Consider the following 27,668-nt stretch of genomic DNA (forward strand, 5'->3'; position numbering starts at 1 on the left):
TTTCCCCTTTTTTTTGTCTCAGGGTTCTTGAAGGGAGGGTTAATGAGCTTTCCTGGCAAGCTGCAGCACTTGGAATCTGGGGATAAATGGGAATAATTTTGTTGTTTTTTTTTGTTTTTGTTTTGTTTTTTGTGATGGACTTGGCAGTGATGTGAAGCCTCGTGCCACCTTGTGCGTTTGTGCGTACCAGTGTGTACGTAAATGATAATGTGTGTTTGTTTGGATGTGTATGAATGGGTTTGAGGCGGGTTATATTGCATTTCATCCCTGCTGGTCCATTATTCCTCTTTAGAAACAGGGAGTCTGGAACACTTGGTTCTGTCACTATTCATCTTCCAGGCATCTCAGCAAAACTCTTGTCCTTTCCTCCTTTTACCACCAAGTATTCTCTCCATTCCTTTATGTCCCCTCTCCTTTCCGTGTCTCTTGTTACAGAGCACTGGACAGCCCTTTGTCCAGCTAAAGCTGCCCTCTTTTGTTTGTGCGGCCTTTTTTATCCGTGTGCTAATCGCCGTGGTCGTGTGCCTGAGTTAGACCCCATATTTCACGCTCAGCTCTCCTTTGTTTGACACACCGCCCCTGATAAGAATCCCAATTCTAGGACCTCTCTGATATTGAAATCCAACAGCGGCGCAGAAAGAGCCTTCAATCATCCATTATCTGTGCTCCAGTGATTACCATTCAATCTCCCAGGGTCCAGGCTCCTCATCACCAGCCCCAGAGCTGAGGCCATCCCCTCAAAGAACCTGCATCCTTTAACGCCTGTGTCACATTCAAGCATATCCATAGATATTTCTGACTGTCTTGAGACAGCCCTGCATTGAATGCTGCTGGGAAATGTCAGTGAAATGTCACTGTCATTCTTTGCTGGAATCTCTTGGTCTCTGATTGTGGCCCTGGGTTTTGGGGGACTCTTGTGAGGACACGTTGTGACATTATTGGGTTTCTTTGTCCCTAAATGGCCATTACATTTTCAATTCTCTTTTTTGATTGTAAACTAGGTTTGCTCTTTTTTTTTTTTTTTTTAATTAAGCTTGTGTTGCTTTTAATGTTGCAGACTTAATTGGCTGTTTTAAGAAGGAATTAGTTGATTATTTATAAGTTGCACATTAATGCCTCTTTAAATGGTTCAAAGGCAGGGTCTGCTCCTCCACTGGCCTGTGGCCATTGTTCTCTTTTAGAGGGTGTCCTTGTGCCTTGCAGCATTTGCATTTATGCACTAAATGGAATTTTCTGCATTAACAGACAAGGCAAGACAAACAAAGCCATAACAAAAACAAAACATTTAAGTATGCATCGGTGTGCATTGTATGCCTCTTCTTACAGAAAGCAGCCTTTTGATGTGATAATACTGATAGTCCGTGTTTCATTGTCAAGTGGTGGTTGTGGCTGAAGAGAAGCACTGAGAAATATAGTCCTAATCTTCCTGTGTCTCTCCATTCCAACAAGCTATAATAATATTGAGTTTGATGTCAAACACAGAGAAAGCATTGTTGGTTGTACAGGCAGGCACAACACATTCTAGAGAGGTCATCAAAACTTATGTATCTTGGTCATACAGTGTAATGTCAGAACAAGGGTTCATACAACTTCTGTGTTTTCTTTCATTTCCCATGTTCATTCCTGTTGTTGTGATTCAGCTGTAAGAAAGCTTCGTGCTGCAGACATCCACTTACCCAACAGTCTGTGTGGATACACAGCAGCTCTCAGCACCTTTGTTTAATGTAGTGTACACATCTTCATTTGTTATGTATAGCCTCTAATTACTATTAATGAGACTCTAGCTGATTTGGGTACAAATCTATAGCCTTTGTTATTCTGATGAGTGTTATTTACCCTCAGATCTCCAAGCCAGTGGGCTTTGGAATGGGGCTGTATTGTGTCGGCAGATATAGCTGGGGCCGCTCTAGCTACACCCACTTGTTTTTGTATTTGCCGACTTTGACAAAATCCCGTTTCCCTCCCCCCACATCATCACCCGTCTGTGTGGATGTATAGCACTTCCCGCTCCTCCATCTGTTTTTGTTCACCCATGAAAAGGTCCATTATAATCTGCAGGATGCACAGTTGACGTGCCGCAAGCTGCGCTTGAGCCAATCAAAGCAATGCACCGAACTCTGGCCACGAATCCAAGTGGGCCAAACCCTAACCCCCACCCCCCAAGTTAATTTTGATTATCTGGCCTCTCTGTCTGAGATCTTCAGTTGAACAAGTTTTTATAACAACATTGTCTCCATCATTCCGTCTCCCTATAAAGGCCTCCCGTCTGAATGGAGCTCTATGCATGCCCACTGGATGATGGCAGGCTCCTGATTAACCCTGGAGTGACTAGCTAATGTCATTGAAGGAGAGCCACCTGGCTGTGAGACTGTACAGTCAGCTGCCACTGAAGGGCCAGAATAGGAGATGACCAGGTGTTGGGCTCCAGCCCCCCTAATTGTTGCCATGTAATAGCCTGCTTGACTGCACAATATGCCCAGGGGTGAGGATTAGGAAAAAGCTGTTGCCAACACAGAAGTCCATTTTCTTTTTTGCCCAAGTTAAATCACATTAAATCCAGACATACACCACTTGCTTGCTTTCAGAATGTGAAGAAGACAGAATAAACCTTCTAAATCTATTTCTCTGTAATTGATAAAGTGGGCAAAAGGCTGAATAGGGTGTACATTGATGTATATTTGTTTGCTGGAAAAGCGCTATTACAGACTTATTTTGGATGAGAAGGAAAAAACTTGACAATCACAATGGCCTTGCAACAAAATAAAATTCATTCATCATAATCTTGGCACTTCCACAAAAATGTATTCAGTCATCATGATCACCATTTTGATAAAATGACTTGAAGAAATTGGTCTGACCGCCCAAAGTCAGTATATGTATCTTTTTTTTTAGTTCATATCTCTTTGTAGTCACAGTCGCATTGATTAAAATATGCCCAAAATGAAAACATGAGGGCAAATGAAATCACTCTTGTCCCCCAGTAACTAAACCTCTCTGCTCCGCATTTACCACGGTTGTGATCATACTGAATGTAACCTAGCATTAATCATTATCATTCCCACTAAATGCCTGGCATTTTGCATAAGGCCAGGCAGCCTAATTGGCTCGATGGACCTTTCATAGCGGGGGAAATTGAAGGAACAAGAGATTTCATGTGCAGCGTATCTTGGCGGGAAAGCAGACAAAGATGCTTGGCGTTAACGCATCACAGTTATTCTATTGCTCATGCCACAAGCATCATTAAAATTGCAGAAGCCTCTGTTCATTTTAATATTTAATCCCTGCTTGTCTGAACAGTGTTGTCGTAGGGTTAAAATTAGAGCCCTGTGGCACACTTCACTTGCAATTTAAGTGTCAGAGTGGTTCAACAGACTAGTGGTCTAGATGCGTGAAGTAGATTATAGAGCATCCGGGTACATTGATTGCTGCTATGCTTTGAGAGTTGTACAGGTGGGCACAGCGTGAGTTTGAGCCTGTAACCTTATAATAATTATTACACCATAAATGTAATCATGAAAGTTGGAAGAAAGAAGAGCTGAAATGCCTCATATAATCAGATGGATTTCAATCAAAGTCTAGGTGCAGCATGGCCTTCCTGGTTTCATGTTTGACTTTTCATTAAAAGTTCAAATTGAGATCAGATAGATGCTGCTGTCCCCAAGCTCAATTCTGAAAAATTCAGATAGCAGGAGCTGAAGGAAGAATGTGAGGCATATTCACCTCAGATAACTCATAAGATGCCCACCTTTGTCCCAACTAATAATGTTTCCAGAAGGCTGAGGCATTCATGTCACTCTGGCCATCATCGCTGACAAAGGGGACCTTCAGAGAGAACTCTCACCCAGCCAGTCACAGAACTGTATCTGTTAATCTTCATCCCTATCTGCCTTTTGTAGCTCATCTTATTATGACTTTCTGTTAATGCACGGTGGAGGCCTGTGTGACTGTCTGACTATAATGGGCCTGTGTTTGATTAATCATGTCGATCCATTGTGTTTCACATCTAAGGCTGCTGTGTTAGGACTCATCAATGGAGACCAGGATCCTTTGAAAAAGAGATTGGTTACAGACTCAGCTCATCTGAATACACAAGCTCAAAAGGCTTTGATGACAGTCAGGTTGTGATGATGAACAAACTGTACTACAGTGAATTATGATGTCACCAGGTATCTTGTAAATATCCTGAGTCTCTAGTGACTGAGGATGACTTGTTGCTTCATCATTTATTTTCTGCGAGTCCCCGACAATCAGTGGGTTTAACATACTTTAAGGGTCAACATTGACTTTGGTATAGGTGCTGGTCTTATAATTTGTAGTGGAGCAGAAATCGATTTTTAGTGTCCCTCAGAGGAACTGTGGGCTGCCAGAGACTTTAGAAAATGGGTGACTACTTCCTCCAGGCATATCATAAATAACCTGGTCATGCCAGCAAGCAGACATCAGATTTTGTCTGCAGCTGCAGCAAACCTGTGTGAAGTCACTGACAGGTAGTGATGATGTAACAGGTTAGGAGTGATGTCACAACCATAACTTCCCTTCCTGCTGTCTGAATGCCAGATGGACGGCAGAGAGGTGTGGAGGTTGGAGCTTAGAAAGCTCTTGGTGTGGGAAACTCACCCCTCAGGAGGTGTCATTAACCTGGGCTTATAGTTTGACCCGACTCCATTGGGGCTTTTGAGCTCTGGACCAGTTCCTAATTAGGCTACTTGTTAAAACTCTCTGGAACCAGCGAGTCCTCCAGAGCATCTGATGTTGTGTACGTCTACGCTCACCTAGAAAATGAGACGCACAAACACCTCCACTCATCATAATGCATCTGTGACACATTCAGACATTTTCTGTCCCGCTGCTGTGTCGACAGCAAAAAGCTGTTTAATGAGACACCAAGGTTTCAGTAGCTGCCATATAAAATGGGAGTGGGACACAGACACACACACACTATACAACCACCTTACCGGCTAGTTTCTGTCATTCACGCTCTCACTTCATCCATCTCAATCTGTTGATCCTTCCCACTCTGCCATTATTCCTGAAGCCAGTTTTATTGCCTCCTTCACTCTCTCTGTCCCTATCTCTTCTTACCCCTTTTTTTTTCTCTCCACCTAAATGTCCCTGTTTCTCCCCCCTCATTTTCCCATAATCACCTCACACCTCTGAGGGCCTCTGCTGAGACGAGCTTCACACCTTGGTCCTCGCTGTGACAACAGGTACCACTGGCACTCACCGCTCGGCCTCTCTCCAATCAACACCTGTTCTGCTTTATCCCTCTGCCTTCCCATCCTCTTTTCCATCTTACCTGCTCCCTCCTTCCCATCTTCACCTTGTTCTCCATAGCTCTATCCCCTGATCGTTGATATGTTTCTGACTTTTTTTGCCTCTTATCTCCTTTTCCATAATGAGAAACAGTTCATCCATATGCAGACTAATCCATTTATCCATACCAATGCTTTCTGGAAACGGCACTGTAATTCCCTGTTGATTTAAACATGTTACACCCGTCTGCTTTATTACCTCCTATAGTACCCAGTGTAATGCTTAAAACAACACTCTGTATACAGTTGAAAGGTGTGTGGAGCCTGGCTTTGCCATTAGTAATTGTCTATTTTTGACGCGTTTTTCCTCTTAGTTAACTACCTGAGCCAGAGACTTAACCCTTCATCCCCCCATCCCTACCCCCATGTAATCATATTGATGAGCATTATCTGTGTAATATCTGGCAACACTGCAGTACATGTGGTATGATAGGAAGAAGAGGAACAAAGAAGAAAAAAATAAAATAATGACCACATCTGTTTGTTTCATTTTGGGTTTTTCTACCCTGCTTGCAGTGGCACCCCGACACAACCAAGCACTCCCCATCCCTTCCTCTTAACAGGCCAATTGTGCAACTGCTCAGAGTCAATGGTGCTGTGAGCTACTCCTGAGCCACTCCTGGGCTCCTCTTCTCACCAAGGTCAAGCTGATTGGTCCAGGTTAATGGGCACATGTGGGGCTAATAGAGGAGGGGGTCAAGCACCTAGAGGCACCCTCCATCTCATCTCTAAACTGTCCCTCTCCACTACAAAAGCCCCTTTTACCACCAGCGCTTCTACAAACAGGATTAACCTTTGCTGCTGCCATGGACGCATGAAGAGTGTAGGAGTCGTTTCTCTCTGTGAGGTTAATAACAGGAGAATTTACATCATGACATACATCAAGACTGGGAATATGTTACACGAAGCATCTTTGTATTAGCTGAATGAAATCCTGTATTAGACTTCAGACAGCATTCCTCCACAGTTTCTCATGATGGTAGTCTTTACAGTTTCTAAAGGGCTAAGGCATAATTATCTAACCGTTCTACAGTTCTGTTACCTACTATCTTAAAGTAACAACTTTGGATAAAAATTGCCAAATTTGTCACAGCCCAGTTTCACTTGTTTGTCTCTTTCTGCTGTAAAAAACTTCATAACTAGGAAGCAAGATTTCAGCCTTAGGTGGCACACTGTTTGAATTCCAATCTGATAAGGTGCCTCTTTGCAAAAGTGAGGGGCAGATAGGGCAGTCATCCTAGCTGCACCCGATATCTGACTTCTGTGACTTAGAAGTGGATAGAAATGGAGCTTAAGTAGTGAAATGTCAGTATGGGGCATCTAAGACCCCTTCAAATGCCCCCTTGCCTAATCTGGGCTTTTATCCTCCGCTCTGCCTTATCAACTGACTAACTGTGTATATGCGCATTTGTGTCGTGTTTGTCTCCTTCATTTTGTTCCTCTGTGGAGTGACTGCAGATGGAAAGTTTAAACCATTAACAAACCCCTGTCTCTTTAAATGGTTTGGTGGAAATAAAGCACAAAACAGGATTCATGTCTGGGATTTTGGCAGGGATACTGAAGGACATTTCGCCTTAAGCCATTTGAGTGTTGAACAGCTTCCCCTCCTCTCAGTGTTGACAGTCATTCCTGCAGCATAATGCTGCAACCAGTGCAATTTACTGTTTGAACAGTATTCCTGAGGTGCTGAGCTTTATCTTGTTTTACCAGATACAGGACTGGTGTTCACTTGGCTTTCAGATCAAATAATTGTTTTTCGTGCCATCCTCTCAGAATCCCTGAAATGACCCCTGGCAAACTCCAGTGGTCTTGAGGTTCTTGGTCATCTCCTGACTTGTTCAGTAATATTAATCATACCTTTTCCTGTACACAGTTATATCCTATATAGTATGTCTACTTTCTGAAGCCATGCCGTAAATGTCTCTGCTTTGTGCTGAAAGGCTGTTTGTGTTTAAAAGATGTTGAGTGTATGTCAGAGGCCAGTGATGGTGTGAGGCCTTTTGTCAGCATAGGGTCTACGAAACACAAAGACTGAGAGTGAATGGCCAGGATGCCGCTCTCCTGAGAGACACCAGTTCAGAGGTCAATACCGACTCCTTTAGGGAGTCTTGTGTATTTGTGTGTGTGTATGTGTTGAGTCTACTTAATACTCACACTGCTGTGTGTGAGCATGTGTATGTGTCTGCATGTGCTGGGTGGGGTTACACATGGCACAAAATAGATCCCAGTGGACAGTCATTTTTTAGGACCAGTCCCTGTGGACGAAGAGAGAGAGAAAGCAAGGGAGATGGGGATGAGGGTTGGTGGCGGATGGCCCATGGGGTCCAACAGGGATGGGGCAGCCTGCTAATGAAGAGCCATCTGAGGCCTCCATTCACCTTGAACATGGGCCACTGCAGCTGCCCTGACCTTGGCTTTGATCCACAAAGATGCTTGACCCCCACCATTCCCCCAGAGCTACCCCCTTGCCATCTGGAGAGCACCCATGCATATGTATACATATGCACACACACCCACAGATACATATGCATGTACGTGTATATTAACCCATACATACACATGCACATGTGCCCTCACAGGTATAGTGTTAGACTCTGTCCTTGTTGGTGTTTATTCAGCAGTGTGTACCTTTTTTCGTATGTTAGCAACATTTTTGTACTATCCCGTGTGTTTGGGATACAAAACTATAGCTGCCACATGCAAGCCATTAGTCACAGAAAGAGAGGCTAAGTAGAGGGACAATCTGTTAGCCACTACAATATTTACATATTATCACAAATGTGTAAATGCTACAGTTAATAGATTAGATTTGTGCTTTTCTCTTTACTCCCTCACCATCTTCATAACTTTTTAACCTCAGCCTCCATACCTGCAGTTATCAGTCTCCTAACTGGAGTTGTTTTACATTAACTCAGACCTGGGAGATTTTTTTTCTCATTACTATCCAATGGTTGCCACGCTCCATAGACATTACATTGGCTTCCCTCTCTTCTCCCTAATAGGAATGCAACCACTTGGAACGTAGGGGTTCTTTGGAAATTCCCAAAGTGCAACACACACTCCTTCCACCCACTGGCTTGTCTTGCTAGTCTGCCCGGTTCAGCTGTAAATGACAGTTATGTCACGGGTGACTTGGGTTGCAGTCCATCTGTGGAAATGTAGATCTGTCCACACTTTCCTTTTTATATCTCATCCCTAGGTTATAAGGTGTTTTTAGTGCGCGAAATATGTGATCCAGTTCATCAGAAAGGCTTTTATAACACTGAACATTCTCATAAAGTGTAACATTTTGTATTTTGTGATGCACCTTTTCAGACATTTTTGAGCATGAAGCTTCACTAGGCATCCATCAGAAGTACCTGTGGCTTGTTTTTTTCCCCAAAAGTAGGTCAGTGTCAACGGATTTGTGTCCATGACACAAACCTGGTGTTTGCGTCACTGTTCTGGACGTGTCCCTTGATTAAGTTACTGCATGGAGGCAGCAGCATCTGGGGATATGCAGGGGAACAAGCTGTGCCCATGGCTTAGTAATTAAGGACAAGCAGAAAGGGAGCATGAGAGAGAGAAGGCAAGATTACCCCTCACTGTACATCAGGTCTGATTTCTGTGCAGCAATTTTTTTTACCCACAGATAGCATCGTACATTTACTTAAGTGAGCTGATTATGGCTCTCGCTTGCAGTCATCTCCAAAATACCTTTTATTAGTTGACCCCCACCTCCACCCCACCTCGTGTCCTTCTCTTCCACTGCCTGCCATATATTTCCCCTCATCTCTTGATAATTCTACACTATCTACCTTCATTTTATTCTTTGAAGTTTTTTTTCTCACCCACTATAATCCATTTGTCTAACTTGAATAGAGGGCAACGGAAGGAAGTAGTGGAGGAGAGGCGTGTGTCAGAGTCAGAGAGAGCGCCTGCTCCAGCTGGAGTCAATATTTGCTTTAGGAATCTCAATAACAGGCCTCCAGTCATCTGCATCTCTGATAATGGACAGCCATATGGCTCTGTTGACCCACGCTGTGCCGAGGTTCTCTCTCTCTCTCCCCCATCCATCCTTGTCTTTTCTTTATCGGTTCCTTTCTAACTTCTCTCATTTCTTTTTATCAAGTCTTTCCTTTTCCTATATTTTGTCTTTCATTTGCCAACTATCTGGAGATATTTCCCTCCTTTTCTGTCATCCAGAAAAAACCCTGGATATGACCCACTGCACAAAGCTGTGACCCAGGTTTCCATGGCAGCAGAGCCTGGGATCCCCACTCTTTGTCCAGCACAGTTTCCAGCAAGTGACAGAAAACAGTGACATTGCATGTCCAGCTATGACTGGAAGACACACATAGAGCAGATAAAGTGCTTTTCTTTTCTTTTCTTTTAAATTAAGATGTTGGCCCTTTGTGTTTGTTTGTTTGTTTTCTCTACTTCATTCCTTATATTTTTTTCCATTGCTTCTTTCCTTCTTGAGGGTAAAAGTAAGAGGTTTGTTTTTTATTTATTGGTATTCTGTCCTGACAATACATACTGTATGTGTCTCTCGTTTTGCAGCAAAATGCCAGAAAAATCACTAAGCAGAGTTGACTGCCCAGGCTTATTTAAAATAAGATAAGTCAAGTATTTATTTGAGGAACATGTTTCTTTTAAACTAGTTTTGTTTTTTTCCCACCTTTTAGCCTTCATTAAAAAAAATAAGGCTATTCATTGCCTCCTCAGCAAATAATTTTAATTTGTTCATACATGGATGGAACTGAAAAAACCCAAACTCTTTTTTTTTTCTTTTAACTTGTCCTTTGTCTTGTTCTGCCCTCTGTCCACCTCTGTCTGTCCCTCTGGGCAGCTTGGCTATTGTACTCACTGGTGTTTCCCGGCTCAGGTGCTCGTCATCCCTGCTTTGCCACGTTTCTCTTCAAAACCATTGGTCATGGCTTCCTTGGCCCCTGCTGTGGTGGCATGTGCCCACAGCAGGCACCCTGCCCAGTAACTGTCTTGTCCTATCTGTCTAACCCAGACCAGATCCTCTCGACCCAGTCCAGTCTATCTCAGCTCAGCCTGGTTCAGCCTTGGCGTCAGCAACAGCCCAGTGCCACTCCACTCTGGCAGCCACAATGAGATGAGGTGGAGGGGATGGAAATGGGTGTCAGTGTTCATGGATGAGAGCTGTGTGTCTTTGAGCATGAGAGAGCTTGTGTTTGTTAAGCAATTTGTAAGGTATCATCAATCAAGGAAACATGGCCACAACACACAGCCGTGAGAATAATCAGACTCATTGTCAAACATGCACACACATTGTTAAATCTCTGTGATTATTATCATTATGCCATCAGATAGACCTTTTTACTCCAATAGTTCCCTACACCATATTTTATCCTGCACTAGTCTCCATTCCACAACAGACATTGCACAATATATCTTTGGTAATGATATGATAATGGCCATCAGAATGTTTTCCACCCTCACCCAGCAGCCATTTTGCAGGCTTACTTATTTATTTATTTGAGCTTTCCTGTTTCAAACCCAGCCATCCATCCTGCATGCTGGCTGCCCAGGCTCCAGTCACTGCTTGTCACTCTGAATTTCAAATGGCTCCAATTTTCCCCCTGATGGCACGGAGAAGTGGCAGGCAGCACATCGGGGAGGGTGGTCCTAGACATGCTGCCTGCAGCAGGGGTTCTATTAGAGAGAAGAGAGGGATGGGAAAGGGGGAGAGGAGAGGTTTGGAGCATCATGCCAACAGTGATGTATTCTTTCTTTTTTTTTTTTTATGATTATTTTGGAGACTGCTTTCTCATTTGGGGCTATGTGGCATGGCTGATTGTTCCATCTTTGCTTCTGGCTGGGTTGCTGATGGTGGAGCCGCCCTGCCCAGTAAATCTGCATCTCACTCTCACAGTACAGTGCAGAAATGGAAAAACCTGACCTGATATGGATGTTTTTATTATTAAATCTGTTTATACTGTACTTGAGATTATGTTTGTATTTGGAAACATTGTACTTTAAGAACATGCAAAGATAACATCCTTTTTGCCTTAACAAAAGCTAACCAGCTATGAGGAGCGGGCGCTCTACTTGGAGGCCATTGTTCAGAACCACAGAGAGGTCATGACCTTCGAAGACTTTGCCTCTCAGGTCTTCTCCCCCTCTCCTGGCTACCCAATGAGTGGGACAGGTGAGAAATGAACCACACTGCACCTCACTTCTCCTGTATGTTCTTTCCACTCCATTTCATTCTGTCTCTCCATCTCACTACCGCTTCATCACTTTTCCCTTCTCTTCCCCCCCTTATGACTTTTTCTCCTCCTTTTTCTGCACTTCTTCTTTTGCCTTCCTTTTTTCCCCCATATCAATTTTTCCTCCTCCACAGCACACCTGTCCATGCCACCACCCCCCTTCATTCTCTCCACTGTTCTTTCGCGCCTACGCTCACTGATGAATATCAAACGGCCATCCCCAGCTCTTCACGCTATGCAACTGACTTCAAACACTCTGCTTCTCCACTTCCTCAAGCCCCTCTCGTGCTACTTTGTCCATCTCTTGTTTCAAACTGCATCTTTCCATGCAATTACTTTCCTATAAATATAGGCGGTCTTGTTAAATGGCCGTTGCAGAGTGTGTGTGTGTGTGTGTGTGTGTGTGTGTGTGTGTGTGTGTGTGTGTGTGTGTGTGTGTGTGTGTGTGTGAGAGTGAGAGTGTGAGTGCGTGCCTGTGTGTGTCTTCATGAGCTCATTCACCAACACTTAAGAGATCCAACTGACAAACAGCAGCTCGCGGATGTCAGCACAGCACTCTTATCAGCCCATGATGAATAGAATGGAAAATGTGTCTTATCTTGTTCTTCCTACTTTTACCAGCTTCGATCGATCTGCAACAGCACTGAAATCAATACCGGATTGCACTTTTCCACTCTATTGGATCTCAACACACGTTCTGTTTTGACAAGAAAAGCACTCCACAATACCACACCATAGATATCTTGTCATTTTCAAATCTGTCAGTGCTTATATGTTTTTATAGACATTTCGAAATTTATGGAATATTCTCACTGTGTAGGTTGGCATGTGAAAATTACCTGTCGGATTTTTCGAGGCTGTGCTTGGCCGTGTTTGTGAACAACTTCAGATTGTCATACAGCAGGTGTGATATTCAGCCAGGCAAGAGGTGGTTATCCACATTACCATACTGTTTTGCCATTTCTCTGCAGAGGTGTAAAATCTCCCCACAGTGTCCCCTAGTCACCTCCTGTCACCATCAGCACCAAACCAGCTTAAAGAGAAAGACTGAGCAAAAAAGAAAATAGAGAGGCATATAGAGGATGAAATCTTTCAAAGCTTAGTGTTCCATGTCTAAAGACAGGCTCCTTTGTGTCCGGGCAGGCAGAGGTTATCCAGGCTTCTGAATAATGTTTCACAGCATGGTACATACACTGTAGCTAATGTGAGAGGCCGTAACATAATGAAGTCTGAGAGGCTGTTGTGTCACCCTTACTGCTGCGGAAACTCGTTCTGAATGGCAATTTGTATTTCTCCGGAATCTACACACGTAAATAGATTAATACATTAATATGACATTGTGTGTATGGGCGCCTCTGTTCATTCATAATTTATCTAAGACTCGCCTGACCCATAGGCTACTGTAAGGTGCTCTTTTTTTTTTTTAGGTTAGCTATAACAGCGTGTGACATGTTTGCCCAGCCATTTAGTAATAATCTAATGCTCGTGATGCAGTTGAAACAGTTATTGTTTTCTTCCTTGTGTCCACACTGACACTATGAAGAGAGCTCCTAATGCAACTTCAGTGTATGTGACAAGAACCACTGTGTGAAAATACTTTCATAAGGTTCAGCTAAAAACAATATAAAGCTTCAGTAAAGTTATTCAAATTAAGAAAGCATGACATGTTTAATGCTTTAGGCCTCGTATTTAATGCACCTTAATAAACTTTTTTCACTGTTATCTCTGTCATGCCTGATCCTCTGTATCCCATCAAGCTTTAATGTGGTAGTGCTGGCTGGCTAACACTGCACATCATTCTCACCTTTATGAAATGTGCTACTGCCCCTCCATGCTTTGTGTGTGTGTGTGTGTGTGTGTGTGTGTGTGTGTGTGTGTGTGTGTGTGTGTGTGTGTGTGTGTGTGTGTGTGTGTGTGTGTGTGTGTGTGTGTGTGTGTGTGTGGTCAAGGCGTCTGTTCGTGCATCCTGTTCTGGCTCCCATTGCTGCCACTAACATGTCATTCATGCTCCATGACAGCGTGCAGGCGTTGGCCGGGGATGGTTTGGGACATGGAGTACCCCTGGGCCAAACTGGACTGTAAGACTCTGCCTGCTTCCTTCACACTAGGCATGACGCCCAGCAACCACCTACATCCATTTATTCATTTATTTAGGTCACTGTGAACCCAACCATCATCAAAAAGATAACAAAAAAAAACTGGGGGGTTGCGCTTGATTTAGCCCTTTTGTTAAAGCAAAGAAGGTCTTAAAGCTACAGATTCAGTATGCTAATGGCTAAATGAAGCGCGCCTACAGTGTTTCATCGGTTTGCTGTGGGGCATTTAACCTCAGCAATCGCCTGTCAGTCATCCATCTCTACATTGTTACCTTGTTAGTATCCTCCACAGCCTCATCATCTGTGGTCCCGAATGCAACCTTGCTCTCATCATGTAGTCTCAGTCCAACATTATGGCTTCCTGCATGAGCAAGTCCTTCTGTCATTTCAACCCAAGATCCTTCATCCTCATTGCTCTGCCTGTGGTGTGTTACACTGTCTACAGCTTTGCTCAATTCGTAGTGATTCTGGTGTTGTGTTAATTGTTTTATAAAATACTCAACTGCACATGACAACTCCTCTGTAGTGGATAAAACAATTTAAACGCTCCCGTGAACCGTGTCCTTTGCTCTCCCACCTTAACCCCCTCTACTTGTAACATCGGTGGTAAATGTTTCTCAGCCTGTTGTTGCCATGTGAACTGCCCACCATTTGTGCTTTGGTTTTCAAAACTGTAAAAATTACTTTTGAAATCTGTGAGTTGGACAGATTCATCAGGTGCCATCAGAAATTACAGCCTTCAATGTATTTCCAGAGTGTTTGACGTTTCAACCTTCCAGTAACAACTGACCACGATGACCAACACGCTGCCTGAATCTCCCAACACTCCAACCCCTCAGACATTTCAGCAGCACCGTGTTGTGTTCTGTTGCAGTGTGGTGTGGTGGGTGTCGTTGTGTCTCTCACTTGATGCTCTACTCTGTTTCTCCCTTTTAGATTAAAAGTATCTTAAAGGTCCAAATACAGTTTATGGCGAAGGTAAGCCCCGAGTCAGACTGGAAGCTTGTTTCTGTCCAGCGGCCTACCTACCACTCACTCATCCTGGCTGTTTTCCTCACCCACTCCTTTTTTTTATTTGGTACTAACCCAGCTTGTTTGACTGAGTGCTCTGACAAAGGCAAGGGGACAGAGAAACCAGCCTGTTTATTTGGGGGGTGCCCTACTGTTTAGGCCAGACTGGTAATTGAGAGTGATGCACGGTGGGGACAATTAGCACCTGACTAAGTATCAGCATGAACAATGCGGCTATACTTCTGGCCCTCGCTTCTGCATGTGGTGCGCCTTTATCTCTTCCCCCAGCAAACACTTCTCTCTCTCTCTCTCTGCCCCCCATATCGCTCCACCCCCCTCATTTCCTCCTGTTGGAGTGTGCCTGTTTGCCTGGGGCAGACTCTAAGACTAACACCTGCCGCACTGGAAGACGTCTTTGTCATCCAAAGCCTTGTTTGAACTGCTGCCGAGGGGACCAATGGGATAGCAGGGCCATTTAAAGACTCTCTTTGTTTTCTTTCTCTCTCTGTCTCTCCCGTCTTCTTTCCATCTGAAATTAACCTCACTGTAAGGCGGTTTGGGGCTGAGCAAGGAGCGGAAATGCTGGGATATAATGACGATAATGATGACACATTGGCCTCTTCTGGATCTGGGATTTTTTTTTTTCTCTATCTTACTATGAAAATGTATTCTTACATAAGGCCATACAGTGAAGACCATCATTTAGAAGCTGATGCAGCCACAGTCATTAAATGTCACAGTGGGAGTGATGACTGTTTAGTGCAGCATGTTTTAATGACTGCTAAACGAAAAGGGATGTCTGTTGAGTGGGTGGTGAACTGTACCACACAATTGTCTGTGTATATTAGCTTTAATAAGTGGTTGCCGTCCTCCTGTCTATCATAGGACTTTACAGCAGAGGTACTTGGTTTGGTTTTTAAAACAAAGTGTTTACTGCAGGAATGAGTAGAGGAACACGGGAATGCAGGATTTGTTCTCTCAATAAGGCCAGCCCACATCTTTAGCCTTTTTTTCATATTCATATGTAGATTTGTGAATGCATGTTCAGACCCCCCACCCCCCACCCCCCTCACCTCCCCTCTAGCCCTGCACAATACACACATCCAGTGTTTCATCCACAGCCCAGCCCTCATCTCCCAGTGAGCCACGACCCTGCATACTGCCGGTGTCCACTGTGCTGCTGAGTGTCTGTTACTCCAGCCATCTGCCATTCCTTTTAGCCGCTGCAACTTGAGATGCCTCCGAAAAATGGCAGGAAATAAAAGGATAGGAAAGAAAATAGGCAACCAGATGCCATTTCGGCAAAGCAGAAAAGTTGTTTAAACTCGAGGTGGGGTGGAGGGGCTGCAGTTTGGGTTTAGTCGGGGGGCACACCAAGGAAGTCGGCGCGGTGTTCACAATACTTGATTGTCCTGACCAGCATTTCATGCCCACCTCTTATTGCCATTTGCCATCCTGTGATGATGGATGTGAACAATGTTTAACAATGGGAAGCATCCACAATGTTCACAACGGCATAATGTGTCATTTTATTTTCATTCAAAGCATTCTGTTGTCACACTGTGCCCTTAATACATTTTTTTTAGCTTCAAAGGTTACTTATCATCTTTTCCATAATACAAACATCTGGAAACACTTAGGCCGGCTGCTTCGCTTTTAACAATCTTTGCGTTTCTACAGCATGTGGAAAGGCACGGGATCTCTGAAATATTTTATTCGCTCTCTCTAATCTTTATTCTAATGGCTTAAGGGACCAAACAAACTCAAATCCTAACACTTTTTTTTTTTTTTTTTTTACAGTTCTAGTTTTTTGAATGTTGGTGAAAATCCTATGAACTGGGTAATCTTGGTTGGGGAGCATGACGCAGCATGCTGGGATATACAAAAGCAACACAAACCCGAATGAACCCCTTCCTTGTCTGACCAGTTCTGTCTTTCTATATCATTGTCTTTTCTTTTTTTTTTTTTCCTCTCTGTCCACAAACTATCCCCCCATCTCTCTCCCAGGCTCCTTCACCGGCAGCGTGAGCACCGAAACCAGTGCTCCGGCAGGAACCACTGACTCTGTCGACCAGGTCTCTCCCAACCTCCCCCGTGCCACAAAGAACAGAGTTTCTGGGAAACTCCGTCGATCAGCCAGCGCTATAAGCAAGTCGTCAAACTGAGCTCTTCAACCCACCCACCCCTCACCCCACTGCAGCCTTTAATATTTTCTCAAAGAACCTCACGCACCCAGCCGTGACTGCAAAAGATATTTTTGTTGTTGTTTGTTATTGTTTTTGTTTGTTTTTGGCGTGTGTTTTACTTTGTGTCATATAAACTGGAGCGTATTGCAATTTTTAATTTAAGTGGCAGTCCATGATTTCGTTGATACATTTCCATTTGTTGTGTTTGACTGCATAAATCGAAAATGGATGCGTGACTAAGCTATTTATGTTCATCCTGGTGGTTTCAAATCAAGAAGCAGCAACATAGGAAGAGTTAACTGAGAAGTCTTAAAGCAGCCTGTGTTCTTATTCTCATTTTCCAATACAGTCTCAATGCACTAGAGAGACATAAACATTCTTACTATAGTAAGGGAATGGGAGACCATGTCAACACTTAATGTAACAAAGCACTGAATGACACAGCTGTAAAAGGCACCACGCTAAAACTGCACAAGAGATTGGAATCCATTTATAAAGACGACTGCCTTTTTACCTCCTGTTGCACCTGCCACATCCTTTCTGTGTCAAAGACACTGCTTCAGTCAGTGACTGAGGTTTTTGTCCTGCTCGTTAGTACCGGTGTGGACCATCCTCCCACAGTGGAAAGGAGAAAACACAGATGTACGGGGAATACCTCCCCAGAATGATTTGTACTCACTTCACTACTGCAGACTTCCCGGGGCACGGAGTCCCTGTAGCACAGGCAGTCAGAGGCTTTTTAATTGTTTTGATCCTAGAGTGGACAATCATGATCTCTTTCTAACTTGAGCTGATGTGAAATTTGTTTTGTGTTTTTTTTTTTTTTTTTAATCACTCTAATTCTCCTTTTTAAATGAATTCCGATGGATTGTGTCATGATTTGATTTATGCAACTCCTCTGGAATGAGAAAAGACTGCGTTTGTAATTGTTTTCTGATGTTGTTAACATAGGCTCATGTCCGGTAATTGAATAAGTTCCTCCTGTCTCTTTCCTCTGCTATCAGTTTCCCTGTCCTGTGAAGATAAGACATCAACATTCCAACGTTCCCAACCAACGTTTTTGCACTCGCTGTTATTGATTAACTAGAATGTTTCTCTTTGTTTTTCGATGTAAATTGCTTTAAGTTTTATTTGCGGATGTGTGTTTGCTAGCTGTGCATAGAGAGCACTATTTGATCAATGATTTCGCTGTTGTGCTGTTTCATGTATCTGCGTGCTGTTTAGAGGAAGAATATCGCCAGAGCCTCAGGTGAATATTAACTTCATGCGCTGGTCTGTGTCTGTGTGAGTGTGTATTAGAGAGAGAGAGTGTGTGCGTGCATGTGTGAGTTTCTGCGGGAGCTTCTCACAGTGCCTGTGTAATGTCTGTCTTCTTAGATGCTGTCTCATGCCACCTTCATCCCCAGTAATCAGATTTTAATGTTTTTAATGACAAACCATGGCCACCGTGTCTCACATCCCCTCGTTAGTCGTCTAAAACAAAGTATTTTCATCCCCCTGCGTCTCTAAAGGTCAGACTGTTGTACTTCCCATGACAATAAACGCCCAGAACAGATGGATTTGGATTTGCGGGGTTCTCGTTTTTAATCTTTTATTAAAGGTGGTGCCCTGCTCCGTCTTTATCTACGAATGGAATCGAGTGGCTCGGCCTCCTACTGTTTCCCATGATCATCTCCCTGTGTGCCCCCCCTGGGGCCACAGGAGGGGGGTGGTGTTGGTGAGAAGGTGGGGGTAGAGGGGTTGGGTTTAGGTGGCATGCCAGAGCTGGACTCTTAACAGCCCTCCTAGCAACAGCCAAGCTGGTGCTCTCACTCCTCCAACCTGCCCTGCTCAGGTTGTCATGGTAGCCAGGTGTTCCCTACACACACATACACTGTACACTCACACCCTCCGAGGGCTCCACCCAAGCTGCAACACTATCCCCATCTGTTGCACTACTATGCCTTACTTTCCCCACGCTCCCCTGTCATTTTCCTTCCTTCTCTCACATTTTGCCTTTGTTTGTTTCCAAACGTGAGAATGAAATCCATACTTGTGCTTTTTTTTTTCTTTTTTCCTTCATTATTATTATTATTATTATTATTATTATTATTATTATTATTATTATTATTATTATTATTATTATTATTTGAAGAATGTATAGATATATACAGTAGGCCTGGATCACATCTATAGGTTTTAATCCCTCCCTCCCCTCCCCAAAGCCATTTGAAGGTACCACCCAGGATGCTGATCTAAAGATTGTAGGTATAGATGATGTCTGTTGCTCTTCTTTTGGTGGTTTAGTCACTGGAGATGTTAGTTTGGACCAAGATAAGGATTATGTGTCTTATATACGTGAAGAAAATTAGCTAGTGTTAGTCCTAGAAATTTTTTTTTCTTCTCATTTTAGAAATCCTTGTACATTGTGTCAAATTTGAGGACTTCACTGTCCTCTGAATATAAATCTATTAATGCCTGTAATACTGTAAAATCTTTGTATAAGAGAAAGAGGGGGAAAAAAGCTTGAAGATTTCATCATTTCCTGTCAACATATCAAACTGTTTTTAACGACCGGAGTCCTGCTACCTTTATTAGAAATGTGAAGATTGAAACATTTCATTAAATCAGTTTGAAATTCTACAAAAATCGCTTGTTTGTTTTTTTTTTTTCTTTTGTTTTCTTGGAGCCTCTCATTTTGCACAGTAGTTGGTTTGTGTGTGGTGTTTGTGTGTGTTCTTGTGTGGTGTGTGTGTGTTTGTGCGGTGACATGACTGTGCTGTTTCCATGGGCTGTCTGACCCTGACCCACGGTGCTAGCAACAGCAGCAGCAGGGGTAACCTGACCCTCCTCCCATCTGTCTCCCCTGCTGCTCAGCCCTGCTTAGGGGAGGACGGCATAATGGAACCTCACCAGGAGGTACAGGTGCAATGGTTGCTGCACCTTCGGGTGCCCTGCCTCGCCTCGGCTACATAAAGACGCAAGAAAAGCACTTGACTGTAATTGGAGCCCTAAAACTGTGTGTGTGAGAAAGCAGCCTAATGTTACCTCATTTTCACCCAGCTCAGAGCTGTTTCTCTCAATCATTGACTCTGATAGTTTACAACAGAACAGGCAGGGGCTGCGTGTCCCAGTGATCACCACCCGATTGTGTTATTTCATGTGTCACACCAATGGCTGCAGTCTTTTTTTTTTCGCACTTCACATATGTCTCTAACTTGATGATACCTTAAGGGGCAGCGCCACTCATCTGAAAACGCAGTGCAGCGTATTAGTGAGCAGTGAGTAGCAAATAAAAGGAGACTGGGAGGTAAAGCAAGTGCAAAGGTGACTTTTTTTACGATGCTTCTCATAACAGATTAATCAAGATGAAGTGACAGTTTACCATCAGTGCTAATTCTCCACAGGTTAAGTCATCTGATGCTTTGCAGGTTCTGGGGGTCAGATATGGAGCCAGCTGAACCCTGATGTGTCCTAAATCAGCTAAAAACCCACACAAAGCAGAGCAGCATGAATCTTCTCAAGCAGGCAGATGTTTTACTGCTCCAGAGGTGAGCTCTGATCCACCACCTCTTTGTCCTCCTGTCCTGTCCTGACATGGTATTAAGGAGGGAATTTATGATTAGGCCCCAAGTAGCTCTCTAAGGCAGAGAAACGGCGTCTAGTGAGCCACTGCAGCTATGATTGACTCCACAGAGGTCTGATTAACAGGGAGTGGGGTGGAGAGGATTTGTCAAAGGGGGCTTTAATGTTTCTTCATCCTTATCAAATAGATGTTATTTCACTTATACACAGACATTATGTTTTAAGTATATTTTCGAGTGTGGCTCGATGTGAGGGAGACATAAGAAGTGACATGTTGCTGACTTTGTGGAAACTTTTAAGATGGAACATTTCTTTTCCGATAAATCTTTAGGATCCACCTTAAAAACGTCTGTTCGCTCATAAAAGCCGCTTTTAAACTAATTCTGTGAAACTTTGAGTTTCTGTCTATTATAAGCAGAAAAATGTGTGTTTTATAAATGAGATCCTGAATAAGTGGGAGTTTTTGTAAGGATATTTTTCAGATTGAGTTTTGAGCTCAGGATCATTTGTGACATGTAAATTAGACTTAAACAAACCCAGAGGGGGTTTTTGTGCAGTGATGAATCTTACTTACATTACAATCTTTACTACATGAATTATTTTCATCATTTTAACATGATTAAATTAAGTTTGTAACGCTGCATCATTAGTTTTAGAGAAAAACAGAAACTAAACGCAGCGACTCGCAAGAATATTAAAGTCTAATGAATAATTAAATTTAAAAAAAGTCACTAAACTTATTTAAGTCGAACAAAACTCCGTCAAGAAATGTGGTTATTATGTTTGTTGAGAAATCAAGTTGTTTACTGTCATCTGAAAAAGAAAAATAAAGTGGAACCACGTGTCCTTTTGAAAATATTTTATTTCGATAGACAACAACGATATACACATACAATCAAAGCGCTATAAAAGCCAACATTTAAGAAAAATAACTTGTCCTTAAAAAAGATTGCATCTAAGGTAAGAGCTTTACGTTATCTTTTTTTTTTCTTTTCTTTCTTTAACCAAGAGCTGTGATGATTGAAGATTTAAAACCCGACCCACGACAAATTTCACAACTCATCTGACAGAAAAATCCAAATAAAAACAAATGATCAAATAAAAGAATAAAAAAAAAAAAAAAAAACATTTGGCTATACGACATGTAAACTGTCAGAACGATTCACAAGAAAAAGAAATCACAACAAACACAACAATAAGTTACATAAAATAATTCCAATAAATAAATAAATAAACATATGATGAAAAATATTGCAACAATCTTTTCAATAATGATAAGAGGAATAATAAAATATGTGCCAGCATTGAAAATTAAAACAATCTATGTTGACTTTAGGATTTTTTAAGGCAGTTATACAGCGGGATTTAGATGTGTGTGTATGTCGGACTAGGCTTATTTATCTACTAAAGGCATTTGTGGTTCTACTAAACAAGGAATGCTTCAGTCACACTGGGTTTTTTTTTATTTTAAAATCCACCAAAGACACAGTTGAAAAGTTTTCTCCTTCACGAACTAGCGTAAAGCTACAGTGACAGAGCAATGACAGTGAATCCAGGAGGGTTTGATGGTGGGGGGTGGGTTTGGGGGGGGGGGGTTCTGAGAATATTAAGACATTTCTTAGGTCTAGAAGCTATCATCGAGCGCATGTGCCGTCCTAGAAAAATACCCTTTAACAGTCAAACTAACGCTTTGTAGTCTTTTTTTTTTTTATATTTTTGTTGCTGATAAACTAATTTGAGAAAGAACCTCTCAAAATAGGCCTATATGTAGTTCAAATATAGAGAGAAGCATTCAACAATCACTGATTGGCATGGAAAAAAAGACACCTCATTAAACACCACTGAAACATCAAACCTGCCCTTCATTGGCCTAAAGTTATGGCAGTGAGCATCACAAACTCTTTTTTTTTTTATCCTCAGAGACACTTTTTTTGTTTCTCCTTTCTTTTCTTTTTTTTTTTTTTATTTCCCTCATCCAAGGCACGAGTTTTGTGTTGTCTTTAGCAGGCGGGGCGCACCGGTATTTGGAGCAGGATCACCTGCCGGTTCTCTGAGGGGTGGCACTTGTTTATGTGCCTCGTGAGCCCCGGCGAGCTGTAGAGAGTGGCGGGGCAGTATTTGCACGGGTAAATCTGGGAGGAGTGCATGAGGCGCAGGTGTCTCTCCTGGCCGGCCCTGCTGGTGAAACTCTCCCCGCACACCGGGCACAACAGGCAGTCCACCGGGCTCAGGTTGAGGGGGCTTTGGTTTGAGGCTTCCTCTGAGGATGATGATGAGGAGGAGGAGGAGGAGGAAGGGGGTGTTGACACCGGTGCCTGCTCTGCTGCGCGGTCGGTGGTTTGAAACCCGTGCTCCTCCAGCACTTTCTTTTGCAAGGCCTGGTGTCCCATGATGTGTTTTCTTAGGTATGCCTGTCGTTTGAACCTCTTCCCGCAGAACTGGCAGTCGTACGAGCCATCTTCAGAGCCCGACTCGGACAGACCTGGACTCGGGGTGTCTCTGTCGCTCATTTCTTTGGCTTCATCGGAGACTGACTTGACACCTAGTGGTGGTATTTTGGCCATTTCAGGTTTGATGCCCTGTGCGGGCGGCAGCGCCGGTGCGCCGGTGGTCCGGGGTTTGTGCCAGCGGCGGTGAGAGGCGAGGTTCGCCGGACAGCTGAACATCTTATCGCACTCCGGACACCGGTACTCGACCCTGACAATGCGGGAGCACTTGTGCTGAGCCAGAGAGAAAGGATCCGCGTACGCCTCTTTGCACAGCTGACACACAAACTCCCCTAAGGGCTTGTTTCCCCCGGAGGACTGCGCCCTCGGCTTCATCTCAACCGGTCCCTCTTTGATTTTGAGTCCGAGCACGGGGGAAGTGGTCACCTCGTCTTCAAAGTTGAGTTTTCGAATGGCTTTGGGTTTCTTGGAGGCTGCTTTCTGCTTCCGCTCTGTACCATCAGGTGCGGGTCTTTTGGTGCCGACCCGGTTGCTCGGTGCCGGGAGGCTGCTGGTGGTGCCGTTGCGGCTGCTGTTGCTGGTGCCGATTTTCAGGTCGACCGGGGCGTACAGGAGGTGGTCCAGGCCGGAGAGGGAGGCAGGTGTTGGGAATGACTCGGCAGAAATAGGCGAGCCCAGATTGAAACTTCGCTCAAAATATCCCCTGTCGTGCTCCTTGCTGATGGGCCGGGTGGGGCTGTAGAGGGCTTGGCACACCGCCTCTGGGTTGCCGAACTGCGCCGGCTTTTCCAGTCTCGGCACCGGGGCATCAGCTGATGTGAAATCCGGCGATGCTGCAGCGCGGTCCGGACTGGATGCCACGGACATCGGCGGGGAGGGGTCCGCATGACTCGGCAAGGCAGCTGGGGTGGGTTGCTCCTGGAGGTCATCCTCGTCTGACCGAGTCCTGTACGAAACATGTGCAGATTTCTTGTTTCTTTTTACCAGGAATCCTTTGGGCATTTTGGCAAGTAACAGCGGAAAGGCACTTCGGGGAGGTGGGTGAAGTCTCGAGAATCCAGGTTTGTTAAAAATATGGCAACACCAGAAGCTTATGGGACTTTATCTCCCCAGTATATCGATCCTTCTGTTGCTGAAATGTTTTCGTCTCCAAGGCATAGCTCCACTCTTTTTATGGCGGAATGATGCTATTGTTCTCGCGCCCCCGTTGCAGCATCCCCGACCAATGGGATGAAACCAAGATCCCAGTGGATTTGATTGTGGGAGGGCTCAGAGCCTGGGTTTGGTGGATTTCGTTGGAGGATGTGCAGATAGCTTAGCAGATGTACTGGCGGTTTATTACATTAATGTGTGCGCCCAGCCCCTCCCCGACGGAGGCACACGCCGGGACCCTCCTCTTTTTACGGTCTGATAGGCCCCTATACAAATGCACACGTGCCACGGCTTTGTGGCTCTCCTCTGGGGGCCCCGGAGCTGCCAAAAGGAAATGTCCGTCACTACCATAATCATTACAATTTGGAATTAAGACGGGGATGAGATAAGCTTGGTTCCATACAAACCAAACGCTCTGCTCGGTTCTTGTTCGGTTCTTGTTCTGCTGTGATGTTGGTCAAAGTGGGAATTCACCTAATCACCACGTCTGCTGTGCAGATTCTCTCCGGGTTGTTTTTCCTCCAGCCTGTGCATTTCTTCTATCCATGCTCCATCCTCTTTTACGCACGACCTTTACGCACACTACAGGCCTGTAGCAACAAACTGAAGGAGCCCGTTTTATGAACCTTTATTTTATTATGTCTTAAATAAACAGTATGCAAGGAGTGTTTCTTTATTTTACGGCACGTGTCTGTCTCGGTAGTTTAACTCGACATATAAATCAGACATCTCGCTGCATACATAAGTAATAAGAAGACCCTCTGGTCTTTGTGCACAATAGCCACGTCTGCTTGGATATCCCTGTCCCCCCTTTTTTTTTTTCTTTTTTTTTCGTTTGAAAGGCAAATTGACCTCTTAACTGTGAAACGGGACTCATGGCCAATCTGGCCCACAGCTAGACGCGTGCTGGGCGGAATCAGTGCTCCAGACAAAGAAGGCCGCAGCTCTGGAGCTCGCGTTGCAAAATGCTGCACAGAGATGCAGAGCTGAGACGTAGACGCTGTTGTTTTTGGACACACATGCGCTCTATTTGTTAATGAACGTGAGTTTTACAGCCTGCTGAATAAAAATCACCTACTTTTTTTGTTGTTGCTATAACAATATTTAAATGTGCTTTGTATTAGAGGAAGTGTTTAAACAAGTAAGGATGATTTGTTATAGCTCAATAAATACTTAAACGTCAGTTTCAGTCTAACTTTGCTGCCTTTTGTTTGCCTAACAAAGAACTTTTTTCCAGCTCATACCGCGGGCTGTGCTCTTCACCGTCCTATATGTTTCTGTGCATACCTCCTGTGTGCGGTGTTTGTCAGCTGTTTTTCTTTCCTTATAAAGCCTAAATGTAGGGTGCAATACGCCACTCGGCAGAGAGTGCATTCTTTTCCCTTTCAGTCGGCAGACCAGGGAGGAATTAATCTCCATCGTCGTTCATTGTTCCCCTCATTTGCATAAAGCTGCAGTATGACCAAGTCAAATAATTACACAATCGGAGCTGAGCCGCAGGCCGAGCCTTCCTTTCAATAGGCCTCTGTGTCCTGGTGCCTTCTCACCTGCCTCAGAATCCGCCGCTATGTTGGCTGGAGCGAGTTAAATGAGTTAAATTCCACTCAAACGCAAGTTTTAGATTGATTTTTTTTTTTTTTTTTAAAAAGGGGGAAATGGAAACTGTGAGTGGCTCCATTCAGTGAGAGTGAGTGAACAGACTGAGCTGAAGTTTAGTTTGTAAAAATGCGCGCGTCGCCTCAGTTCAAGCGGCGTTTTAGTTTAGTTTAGTTGTTTCGTTTGGCCCTGACTTGCCCGAGGTGGAATAAGTTCTTTTTAGGCTCAGCTTTGCTCTGAAACGTTGCCATGAACCGTCCTCCGCGTCCCACCTTGTCGGCCCCGCGCTGCGCTCTCTTACCTTGTCGGCCACGCGCTGCAGCCCTTTGATGGCATTTTAACGAGTTCCTCTTTCCTCGTGATCGCTCCTGTGGGGGGGGGGGGGGGGGGCGCGTGGGCCCTGCGCGCTGGCCCTCGGCTGCACCGACGCACGCGCGCGTGTTTGCTCAGTGGCGCGTGCTTGCCCTGCGCGGCCGGTGCGCACGGGCGCCTCATTACCATACAGCTGCAGCCTCTGCTACATGCCCCTAAAGCTTATCGGCCTCTATAGCATTTTAAATGTTGTTCTCGTTTTCCGCGTGCCCGGAGGGCCGTGCTGCCAGTGCAATTACTGAGATGATACGATAAGAGTTTATGAGACTTATTAGAATAAGTAATACTGGCACTCTTACGTGATGTATGGCTTCTTTAAAGCAGGGCCCTGTGTGTATTTGTGCAGCTGTCTGTAAACAGTCAGTTCAAAATGATGCCCGAGCTGTTTGCACGCCTCACAGTTCCTAACTTGTAAAGCCATCATTTTGGAAGTGAAGGTTAGTTTTCTGAGCGCCTGTGTTCAGAGCTGGGTTCTTACTTCACTACACCACCTACAGGATGAAGAATGAATGCTGAGGACACACAGACAAGAGTTGACCTCCAGTGACCAAACCACTGCACTCTGATCTCTCTGAGGGGGGGAGTATCTTGCCGCCATGTTCCTGTCATACAGTAAGTCCACTTACAGAAGAAGCTGTGGGGCAGTTTGGCTGTTTCACAAAGATTAGACCCCCCCCTGTTTCTCACTATACCCATACTAAAAGCTCCTGCACCTCCCAGATTGAAGATCGGCTCCACGTGCTGCTCCAACCTGAGCCAGTTTGAAAGTGCAATAGGACGTGACTGTAATTGGTGCTCACTACATGGCCACCTTCAGTGCATTGTCAATCAATTATTGTTATGGATTAGCTGAGGTCCTATTCTGGCTGGTTGTAATCTGATAGAGGCCCTTTCAGCACCATGGAGAGAGCCAGCGAGGGACCTAGATTTAATCAGGCCGGCTGTGGATACAGCACAGCCTTCGGTTCAGCCTTTGTCCCCACAACTGAGAGCATGCAGGCACCAACAAGTGAACAATGACACAACAGAACAAAGGTGCCAGAGTTTAATGAAGTGATTGGTTTTTAAATATACTTTAAAAGGGTTTGGAATAAATGTAAAGAAGAGAAACTATAGTTCAGTTTGTGTCATTGTGCGCTCTGTCTGAATGAATCAGTTCATTTGTCAGTGACGTATGTTTGACTTTTTCTCCTATGTGGAAATGTTTTCCTTTCTCTATTATCTAACTAGTCATGTCCTGTAGTTGTAAAAGACCAGGCGAAGGTCTTTCAGGATTATGATTGACCTTTAATACAATTTCCTGTCATTTCCAGAAAGAGTTGAAGTTTTACCTCAGTTACAGGAAAAAGGAAATATATGAATAGAGACACTACTAAAGGAGACTTTCCACTTCATATTGTGTTTTCAGTTTTCTGCCATGTTAGTTATAATGTAGAAAGCCTGTTTGTGTAATGGTTCAGCTGCTGAGTCTTAAAAACATTTTGAGATCTTACTTTCAACACAAGTATTTAATTGAAAGTACGTTCAGTGAAACTTAAAAATATTTTGTTGTTGAGGACACTGGGATCGAACCACCAACCCTACAATTTATGGACAGCGTGTGCTTCCAGATGAACTGTAGCTGCTCCTCAATTACATTTGAGGGGCAACTGTAACTTTAGTATCAAGTATGTGTGTGTTTATTTATTTTTTTTGATACTGTACATGCATT

At 44.0% G+C, this 27,668-nt stretch overlaps 2 protein-coding genes across 6 annotated transcripts in view; one reads left to right on the plus strand and one right to left on the minus strand.

Moving 5' to 3' along the window:
• The window catches only part of ralgapa2 (Ral GTPase activating protein catalytic subunit alpha 2), a 79,576-nt gene extending 60,134 nt beyond the window's left edge, over positions 1-19,442 (plus strand). For 2 of the 5 annotated variants that reach the window (XM_026356298.1, XM_026356303.1), the window contains 2 exons: positions 11,351-11,472; positions 16,648-19,442. In XM_026356298.1, coding sequence (XP_026212083.1) covers positions 11,351-11,472; positions 16,648-16,805 — 280 coding nt within the window. In that variant the 3' untranslated portion in view covers positions 16,806-19,442. Of the gene's footprint in view, positions 1-11,350; positions 15,315-16,647 lie in introns of those variants that run through there. The other 3 variants (XM_026356301.1, XM_026356302.1, XM_026356300.1) reach the window with 3 other exon arrangements.
• Positions 19,443-22,311: 2,869 nt separating this feature from the next.
• On the minus strand, positions 22,312-23,960 carry insm1b (insulinoma-associated 1b). The gene has a single exon (XM_026355972.1). It carries the CDS (start codon positions 23,837-23,839, stop codon positions 22,391-22,393), a length of 1,449 nt encoding a protein of 482 aa, XP_026211757.1. The 5' UTR covers positions 23,840-23,960; the 3' UTR covers positions 22,312-22,390.
• Between the last annotated feature and the right edge of the window lie 3,708 nt (positions 23,961-27,668).

Source organism: Anabas testudineus, chromosome 12 (genome assembly GCF_900324465.2).
Source record: "Anabas testudineus chromosome 12, fAnaTes1.2, whole genome shotgun sequence".
In the NCBI taxonomy this organism is placed as follows: domain Eukaryota; kingdom Metazoa; phylum Chordata; class Actinopteri; order Anabantiformes; family Anabantidae; genus Anabas; species Anabas testudineus.